At 40.2% G+C, this 10,795-nt stretch overlaps 1 protein-coding gene across 1 annotated transcript; it reads left to right on the top strand.

The window, feature by feature from the left end:
- Nucleotides 1–9,633: 9,633 nt before the first annotated feature.
- On the top strand, nt 9,634–10,532 carry LOC123254663 (antigen peptide transporter 2-like; the record flags this gene model as incomplete). The annotated part of the gene is made up of 3 exons (XM_044683634.1): nt 9,634–9,721; nt 9,811–10,317; nt 10,418–10,532. Coding segments are annotated over exons 2-3 (614 nt in total), but the record flags the coding sequence as incomplete, so codon positions are not given.
- Between the last annotated feature and the right edge of the window lie 263 nt (nt 10,533–10,795).

Raw genomic sequence — 10,795 nt, 5'->3', positions numbered from 1 at the left:
GTTGAATGTTGGAAGGCAGATTTAAGAAGGTTTAGAAGAGAGTAAAAAAGAGAGGAAATAGGGGCACCATTTGTATGATTTTTTTTTCAAGCAGGTAATCTGAGAAGGATTTGGAAATGTATTCAAAATCATTTGATTTCTTGTCATGCTTTATTGGTCATTTGAAAAAAATATTTTATTTCGTAGTAATTGTCAAAACAGTCTGGTACTTATAAGTAATAGAATGATTGATCAATGGAATAAATTAGATACAGAGGTAAGTGAACACAGCAACCTAACATTTGCTAAACCCAAAGATCCCAGCTTTTGGAATAAGAACTCATAGTTTAACAAAAACTACTGGGAAAATTGGAAAATAATGTGTCAAAAACTAGTGAATTAAATACTCCAGATAATTTTAAAATTAAAGGATTTAATAACAAAAATGAGAGGGAAAAGGATTCCTTCAGTTAAGTGAGCAGATCACAGAGCCAGAGAACCATACCTGCCACACTTTAACCAAAGCAAAGCTCAAGCCCTTCGGCATTGATCTCAGCCAAATTTATCTCCCAAGCCTCTGTACATAAAATGAGGACATACTCAAAAGGATGCTGGGAATTTAGCTCAGGTGTGGCAAATTTTCCACCTGCACACTAGGTATAGACTAATATCTCATACCCTATACCAAGAAAAGGTCAAAAAGGGTATATGATTTAGATATCCTGTGATACCATAAGTAAATTAGGGGAACATAGAATAGTTTACCTTGCAGGTCTATGGAGAAGGGAAGAATTTATGACCAAACAAGAGATAGAAAACATGGGATGTAAGATGAATAATTTTGATTATATTAAATTTAAAAGCTTTTGGACAAAACCTATGTAACCAAGATTAGAAGGTGTATAATTACCATAAGGTTTGTACAATTGTCATGAAACTAAAAAATCTTTTTTTAATTTTTTAAACCCTTAACTTCTATGTATTGGCTCCTAGGTGAAAGAGTGGTAAGGGTGGGCAATGGGGATCAAGTGACTTGCCCAGGGTCACACAGCTGGGAAGTGTCTGAGGCCGTATTTGAACCTAGGACCTCCTGTCTCTAGGCCTGACTCTCAATCCACTGAGCTACCCAGCTGCCCCCCTAAAAAAAACTTTTGAGAAAGAAACATTTCAGGAAAGAGAGCTCAATAACTCTTTGAATCTAGAAGATCAATTGTTTGAAGAAGGCACCATGAAGATGCCAGAAGAAGACCTCCTCAGCATGAACTTTGGAGTATAACTGATTCAACTGTGGGGGCTTGAACACAAGCATTTTGAATGTAAACTTTATGCCAAAGGGGATTACCCCCTAATTGGCTTATTGTCAATGTGCCTAGGAAACATTGGTTTGCTCTCTCTCTTCCTATCTTTCATTTCCCTCTGATCTCTAACTATTGTAGTTTCTGATTATGTAAAGTAATTCACTGGGGAGACTAGTCTCCCAAAGAAACACAGGAGGGATTGTAAAAGGGAATTCTTGGTTCTCTTTGAGTTCACACTTGTGAAAAGGGAATCCTGTGTTCTCTTTGCCTAGTTGGAGTTAACACTTTGGTTGGCAATAACTTTGAATCAAGACAAACTTAAACTAGGTGGAAGAGCTGACAAAGAACTTAGTGAATTTACATCCTAGGTAGTGCTAGGTGAGATGCCAGCAAGATACTTGGAGAGTTCTATGCTTTTTTTCTAACTCAGTCAAAAACTTGTTCACACCCTCAGAAAGTGTGAACCCCTTTGATGAGTATTCACCCCTGGAAGGTGGGAACTAGTTCTCAGAAACACTGTTCCTTGACAATTTGGAAACTGTGATTGGTCCCAGTGAAGAGGGGCAGGAATAGGAAACCACCATAAAAGCCATGAAATCCTTAGGCTGAGGGAGTCTGGTAAAGTGGAGTCAGGTGGAGAGTGAACTCCAAGAAGAGAGTCACTCCAAGAAAGAAGGTCTGCTCAAAAAAGAAAGTTGGCCTCAGGAGTCACCTTCAGCTCCAGGCATTGTCTTGACCTGCTTCTAGGAGGGAATTTGGGTGAGTGGATAGTTTGGTTGTCCCTTTCTGTCTTCTGGAGATAGTTTACAAGTTCTGGCTGAGCCAAGCACTGGAACAATATTTAGTTACATGAGAAGGAAAAAAATAAAAAAATTACAGAAAGGGTCTCTGATAAAGACTTCATTTTTCAAATATATAGATAACAGAGTCAAATTTATAAGACTAGAGTCATTTCCCAACTGAACAATGGTCAATGAATATAAACGATTTTCAGATGAATTCAATGCTATCTATAGTTACCTAAAAAAAGATCCAAATCATTATTGATTATAGAAACTAAAATTAAAACAACTTTGAGGTAACACCTCATACCTAGCAGATTGGCTAATATTACAGAAAATGTAAAAAAAATACAGAGTGATATATGTTAGAGGGGATCTGTGAAAATTGGAACACTGATGCACTGTTGGGGGAGTTGTGAATTGATAAAATCATTCTGGAGTGCAATTTGGAACTAAGCCCAAAGGATTATAAAGCTGTGTATAAAGTTTCATCCAGCAATACCTCTATTAGGTCTGTATCCTATAGAAATTTTAAAAATAGAGGGAAAGGATCTGTTAGGACAAATATATTTCTAGCAGTTCTTTTTGTAGAGGCAAAGAATTGGGATCTGAGGAAGTGTCCATCAATTGGGGAATGATTGAACAAGTTATCATATATTAATGTACTGGAAAATTGCTATGTTGTAAGAAATTTTAGAGAATATATAGATTTTAGAGAAACTTGAAAAGACTATTATAAACTGATGCAAAATGAAGTCAGCAAAACTAGGAAAACATACACAAAACAACAGCAATGTTATATGATGAACAACTGTCAAGGACTTAGCTCCTCTCAGCAATACAATCATGCATGATAATGCTAAAGGGCTTATGATGAAAAATAACATCTACCCCATATAAAGAAATGATAGAATCTGAATTTAGATAAAAAACACACCATTATTCACTTTATTTTCTTTATGGTTTTTAAAAATGTCTTCTTACACACCATGACAAATATGGAAATGTGTTTTATATGACAAAACTTGTATAATCATTAGCAGATTGCTTACCATCTCAGAAAGAGGGGAAGAGAGAAAGGGAAGGAGGAACTCAAAATGTTTTCTGGAAAATTGGGTTTTTTTTTCTCTGCACATGGGAAAAATGGTTACATCAGTGATTCCACCAATAGTGCATGTGTCCCAATTTTTCTACATCCCCTCCAACATTTCTGTTTTCCTCTTTCTATAATTTCATCCAAATTGACAGATTGGTGATCATATCACAATTATTTTAATTGGCATTGCTCTAATCAATAATGATTTAGGGACATTTTCATGTAATTCTCAAGTGATCTCTTTTGACCCTATTTTTCAGCTCAGTGTTTTTTGCAATCAGACATTTCATATTTTCTCTTATTTTTTCATTCTTTTATTTCATTTTACTAATCCTTTTTAAACTTTCCAATGATTTTTTATTTATTTATTCATTTTTATTTTAAAGATATTTTATTTTGCCAATTACATGTAATTAGAAATTTCAGTTTAAGTTTTCTGAAGTTATAGGATTCCAATTGTCTCCCTTCCTCCTTATACATGTATGATCATGCAAAACATATTGTTCATTTTTGTATGAGAATAATCATAAAGCCAAATATCCAAAAGAAAACTGAAATAAATTAAAGTGAAAATAATATACTTTTACCTTCATTCTGACTCCAACAGTTTTTTCTCTGGAGGTAGAAAGCATTTTTAGGCATAAATCCCTCAGAATTGTGTCTTGCCAGATAGACTTGCAAATATATTCTATTGTCTGCAGTTATTTTATTTTTAAATTTTTCTTTATTTTATTCCAGTAACAAATTTACACATACATATTCCATGATTCCATGATTCCTGTTGTCTCTCTCCATCTTCCATCCCTCCTCTCAGAATTGGTAAGCAATTCCACTGGATAATATGTGTATTAACACTCAAAACCCATTTCCACATTATTGATTTTTGTAATAGAGTAATTTTTTAAAGCCAAAACCCCAAATCTTATATCCAAATAAGCAAGTGATGAATCATATGTTATCTCCTGTCTGTAATTATTTAAAATGAAATTTCTTTTTCTGTCTCTTCCTGCTCAGTTTTGTTGGCGATGTATAAAAATGTTGATGATTTATATGAGTTTATTTTCAACTTTGCCAAAGATGTTCATTGTTTCAACTATTTTTTAAATTGATTCTCTGACTATGCTATCACATCACCTGTTAAGAGTGATAGTTTTGTTTTCTCATTACCTATTTTATTTCATCAATTTTTCTTGTCTTAATACTTTGGCATATATATCATTATAGCTATACTTAAGCCTTTTTAATATAATATTGAATAATAGTGGTGATGAGATATAGTTGATTCACTCTGATCTTAATAGGAAAGTTTCTAATTTATACTGATAATGCTTGCCCTTGGTTTTAGATAGATACTACTTATCATTATAAGAAAGGTTCCATTTATTCCTGTGCTTTTTATGTTTTTAACAGGAATAGAGCATTGGATTTTGTCAAAGGCTTTTTCTACATTTATTCATATAATCATATAATTTCTGCTGTTTTTTCTCTTGATATAATCAATTACGCTTATAGTTTTCCTGATATTGAGTCCTAAATTGCTAGCATAACCCCATATATTGTATAATCTTGTGTTACAGCTGTTATCTCTTCACTAGTATTCTATCTAAAAATGTTACATCAATATTAATTACAAAAATTAGCCTGAAGTTATTTTCCTCTACTTTCACTCTTCCTGACTTAGGTATCTGTAACATACTTTCCTCTTCTGTTAACCTGGAAATTTTATATTTTTGTAATTATTCCTTCATCTCACTTAAATTGTCAATTTCACTGGTATGCCATTAGGCAAAATACCTACTAATAACTGATTTAATTTCATGCTTATTGATGTGAAATTCACCCCAAGGATCTTGTCAATGTACTTCTACCTTTTCAATGTTTCCAAGACTTTACTGCCAACTATCTTGTCCCAGACAGTAAAAAAGGGAGAAGAAAAAGAGGAAAAAACCTACTAAACCAACAAAGAATCAATACAAAGGAAACAAATTGAAGAGATGACAAAAGGCAAAATGTAGGGATGACAAAAGGCAGAAATCTTAGGCTTTTTCTTCCTCCTTTTGATGACCTGAATATAAGATATTAGTGATCTAGACTAGAGATGTCAGATATGAGGCTGGAGCCATATATATATATATATATATATATAACCATCTTGCCAACCATCATTCTAGTTTTAATTGCCCTGCCCTCATTATGAGTTCTCTACATGATAGGTGAAATTTATAATCCATATTTGACAGTTAAAGCTGTGGGTCACCAATAATAATGAAACTATTAATACACTAACATTGAAGACCTAACATTTGGTTTGCATATAATTCTACTAAAGATCTAAGCCCAGGAGGCAGCTGGGTGGTTCAGTGGATTGAGAGCCAGATCTATAGATGGGAGATCCCAGGCTGAAATCTGGCCTCAGTCACTTCCTAGCTGTGTGACCCTGGGCAAGTCATTTGACTCCCATTGCTTAGCTCTTATCACTCTTCTGCCTTGGAACCAATATATAGTATTGATTCTAAGATGGAAGGTAAGGGTTATTAAAAAAAATCTAAGCCCAGGCCAATCCCACCTATTAGAAGTAGATAATTGAGTAGTTCTTCCTAATTGCATGCCAGCTGCACCAATTCAGCTTCCACTTCACATCAACTCACCACTTCAGCTTTGTGAGCAGCAACTACTGAGGAGTCTCGTATTTTTCTTGTATAATTAGAAATACTAATTTCTAATAATTAAGTTCTGGGTAAAACCAGAGAAAAATAATTAACCTTATTATTACATTAACCACTAATATACTACTAGCAGCTGTTGTAGTATTAACTGCCTTCTGACTGCCATAACTCTTCCTTTATTTAGAAAAATCTTGCCCATAGGAATGCATTTTTAGCCCATTAGGGTTGCTTTGAGTTCCATTCTCAATAAAACTCTTTCTAGTAGCAGTTGCATTTCTAATTTTTGACCAAGAAATTGCTCTATTACTCATCTTTCCATGGGCTATTATTTCTTTTTTTTAAGTATTTATTTATTTTAGAATATTTTTCCATGGTTACATGATTTATGTTCTTTCTCTCCCTTCCTCCCTCCTCCCTCCTATAGCCAAAAAGCAATTCCACTGGATTTTACATGCATCATTGATCAAGACCTATTTCCATATTATTAATATTTGCAATAGAGTGATCATTTAGAATCTACATCCCCAATCATGGACTATTATTTCTAGTGCCCAACACTGTAATAAAACTATCCTACTGCCTAATTTTACTACAGACCCATGAATACCTTATAATGCCGATTAATCTAAACCTAATGATAGCCTTCACTCTAGCCCTAATAGGAGTCCTCTCTACAGTCATTTACAGCTCTTAATCCTATCAGCCCAGCTCCTCTATTTTCCTACCTCTATACCTTTGTCCATACATTTCCTTATGCCCAGGATGCCTCTGAATGACTGCATCAGCAGAAATCTTAGTGATTTTTTTAGACTCAGCTCAACAAGTGTCACCTCTTGCAAGAAGGCTTCCCAGATCCCTTCATTTGGAAATGATCAGTCCATCCACAGTCCTTGAATAGCATTTGTGTGAACTTCTATTTTGTTGTATTTGCTATTGTTGCTTGTGTGTTGTACTGATTGCCTCTCTCAAGACCTATATAAGTCCATCTGGGCCAGTCTTACTTCATCACTTCTGCCACTGCATGTACTCTCCGTGGAGTGGGTGCTTTTTTGGACTAAACTGACCAGAATTGATGTTGCCAAAGATTAGGAGGCCCTGAATACTCTGGGTCATTCCTAAGCCCCAGGGCTGTTCCTCCTCCAGTCCTAGAATGGCGGCAGTAAATGCAAGCCCAAAGGGTGCTGGCAGCCACCCTGCCTCTTCCTGCTCCTCTTCCTCAGTCACTCAACCAATGGGCAGAGTCTCCCCAGTGGTACAAGGCAGAATCAAGCGTGGAGAGTACCTCCAGACCAGAAGCCTGTCATTTGTCCTCAGAGTTCTCTGTTCCTTCATGAGTATCCTGAGAAGCAGTCCCTGTGATGACTGATTATTCTCAGATCCTCTCTCTAGCTCCATAGTAGAATGCCCATATCCAGTACCCATTACTGCAAACCCAGATCTTCCTTGTCTATGCAGGGTTCCTCCCCAAACCCTCATTTCTGAACCTCTTCCTCCATCTCTCTTTGCTCCTGTCCCCCAAACTCATTTTTTTAAAGCTATATATATATATATCTCCTGGCTAGAAAAGTCTCCAGCATTCTCATCCTGCCACATTACTGGGCCACCAAGTCTTGCTTTTTGAGGACCAATTTCTGTTTTCAGACCAGCTCCTGGAGCCAGCTAGACCACTTTTTAGCCTTTCCCACTTCTGACCTGGTTCTGGTCTGGCTCCAAGCCTAATCTGTCTAGGGTGGGTTATGGGGGATAGAGAAACAGCTGACAAATGAAGAAACATACAGAATGGGGCCCAGGTAGGTTCAGAGTTCCTTCCTTCCTTTCTTCACTGGTCCTTTTGTGCCTCAAGGGCTTGGTTCTCTGGAGTTGTGGATCAAAGGACCCATCTCAGCTTTCACTTTCTTTTTCCAGAAACTTTTCAAATTCTTGCTAATAGAATTTGCTGTCACAGTTTGCTCTGGGCCAGGAAAGGTTCCCTCATTCTATCTCTGTCTCCAGCCCTAACCCATTCAGGTTCTTGCTTGGGATTCAGACAATGCCACCTTCAAAACTTAGATCTTTGGAGAAAACGGAAAGAAAAGAACAAAGAATCTGGATCCTAGAACAGTAATCTGAACAATCACCCTTCTCTCCTTCCTTGAATTTCTTCCTTGAAGTTCTTGAGATGAATGAATAAGATAGTGAATATGTAGACTTGAAGTATAAATAAGAGGAAGTTGCTGCAGCCATTGCTACCACCATCCCCACCAACAGATGAGATTGCACAAGTGGGAGAGCTTTGGAAAATGCAAAGTATAGGCAAATGCAGCAGTGGTTTATGATGGCCTCCTTTCTGCTACATGGCTTAGGACCAGGCTGGCAATTCCTTTTCCCATCCCTCCCCACTACTCCTTCCCAGGGGAGGGGTTCCCACTGCCAGCCAGGGCTCTTGTAGGTGTCAGTCTGGAAGCAGAGACTTTCCAATATGGTGAGTGAATGAGGAGCCAGCAGGGCTGAGCAGGGGCAGCCAGCACTCTCAGGGAAAGACTGAGGAGCTCCTTTTTTTCTTCCTCTCCTTTCCAAAGGGCTCCACTTCTTCCATTCCCTGAAGGCTTCTGACTGCCACTTGTGCCATTGGCTGGACTGAGGTACCCGGTTAGCCCCAGAGAACCTCCTCCAATCAACAAAGTGCTTTGTAGTTACTAGGCAGATTAGGCTGGCACAGGTTAGCGCCCCAGGCAACTCAAGATTTCCAATACTTTAGGTAGCAACCCTAACCCCACCCCATCCCCCTTTTTAAAAAATCAAATTCACATCACTTAAAATAGTAGGCAGTGAGTTTTCCTAGTCGAAAATGTCAGTCTCTTAATATTCTCAAGTTATTTCAACTTTATTTTAGTGTGAAAATTCTTTGGAAACCACGTTATAATTGTACTGAACAAAATGACAAAGTTCAGGAACATAACAGATGATTCAACAGATGCTTGAGTACTTTTAACTTTTATACAACGATTAACTTCATGTTTACACAGGACAAGTTCAAATGCAGCAAGAGCTAGGAAAGAGGGTGATGCTGACTGAGGGGGGAGGGATGGAGGGAGCTTAAACGTTTTAATGTAGCAGCATCAGGGTAAAAGCTTCCCGGGGCTGCCATACCAAGTCTTTCTGGGTGGGACAAGCAGGGATGACCACCTCAGGAATAAGGTAAGTTTTCGAGAATGTCTGAATCTTGGGTTTGAGGGTTTTGTGCGCCTCCTCCTGGCCAACTCGGGTGCGAGGCGGATCCCCAGCTTGCAGGTTTCAGTCCCGGAAGCGAAAGTGAAAGTGGCCAGAGTCTGGGGTCCAGGACTGAGGCAGGAAGGACCGAATCCCCTGAGCAGGAGCTGGAGCCACACCAGGCGCTGCTCAGAATTCAGAGCTCCCGGGGAGCCCCGCTGCTGCTTCTGCCTCATAGTCCGCGCTGCAGGCAGGCAAGTCCTCGCTGGGGAACCCCTTGGAGCTGGGGCCGCCTCTCTCTCCATCCTTCTCTCCCGCACAGTTACCTTCGGAGTCACGGGCTAGAAGAGGGCAAAAGGAGCAGGGAAGGTGCTGAGGAGGGTCATTTTGGGAGGTTTCAAAAGTTCCGTTTGGCCGTCACCAAATGTTAGGGGAATTCTCTTCCTCCCTCTCCTCCCAAGGAACAGCTGCAACCTCTGAGCCCTGGAGAAGTGGAAAGATCTCTGGAGGAGGGGCGGGCTCACACCGGAACCTCTGCTCCTCTGTCAGACGCTGGCTACTTGGCTTCATTTCTCTGAACTTGTTTCCTCATCTGTGGAAACGCTGGGGTTGGGCTACATGACCTCTTTGGTCCCTGAGTACCCTAATTCCCAGGAGCCCATTAAACTACTCTGACTGGGAAGCTGCGAAGGAGTTTGGGATTACCTTCTGGTAGGGAGGGACGTTTTTCTGGGGAAGGAGTAAATGGGGGACTTGGCTGACCTTACTCCCTTCCACAATCAATCCTTTTTCTTTCACAGGTCCTACCATGCAGCTCTTTACCTTCAGGCTCTGGGCTCTCCTCCTCCTGACTGACCTGACCCTGCTCTGGTTATTGCAGAGGCTACTGGGAGCCCTATTCCCTCTAGGTCTCCTTGGCCTCTGGCTGGAGGGGGTTTTCCGGATGGGAGTTCTATGGCGGGTTCTAAGTTTATTGGGGGAGCTTGGGAAGATCAGGGAACTACTGCCTATCTTGTGTCTGAGCACCCCCCTTTTCCTGTCCCTGAGGACGCTGGTTCCAGGGGCCCTGAATGCCCCACCTGTGCTCTTGGCCTCAGCCCCATGGGCCTGGTTGCTGGTGGCTTATGGAGGGGCAGGCCTGGGCTGGGCTGTGTGGAAGGTGCTGAGCCCCTCAGAAACCCCTCCCTCAGCACAGAAGGAGGAAGGCCAGGAGAAGAAAGCCATGATGTGGAGGCTGCTGAGACTGTCCTGGCCTGACTTCCCCTTCCTGGCTGCTGCTTTCTTCTTCTTGACTGCAGCGGTCATAGGTGAATGGACAGGGAGGGAGTGGGGAGAGGTGGGGGGCCATGAATCTAAGTGAACATGGGAGAGAGTTCTTGATGTTACTCCTGCTCATCCCCCCTCCAGGTGAGATGTTCATCCCCCACTATACTGGTCGTGTGATTGACATCCTGGGCCAGGACTTTGACCCTGATGCTTTTGTCACTGCCATCTTCTTCATGTGCCTCTTCTCCCTTGGAAGGTCAGTGACTTGGTGATGGGGAGGAAGTAGGGAATCGGATCCTTATTCTTTCAGCCTCTGCTGCCACTTACTGTCTGTGTAACCTTGAGACAATGACTTCATATCTCTGGGCCTTAATTTCCTCATCAGTGAAACGAAGGAGGTTGGACCAGATTCTAAAATCCTCTGATCCTGAGGGAATTTCTCATCACCCAAACCTTTGTGATACCCATTGACCAGCTCCTAGAAGCACAGTCTGCCCTCCTGAAGTGCAGAGAAAGCAT

Source organism: Gracilinanus agilis, unplaced genomic scaffold (assembly GCF_016433145.1).
Source record: "Gracilinanus agilis isolate LMUSP501 unplaced genomic scaffold, AgileGrace unplaced_scaffold28, whole genome shotgun sequence".
NCBI lineage: Eukaryota > Metazoa > Chordata > Mammalia > Didelphimorphia > Didelphidae > Gracilinanus > Gracilinanus agilis.
This window is presented reverse-complemented; position numbering and strand designations above follow the sequence as displayed.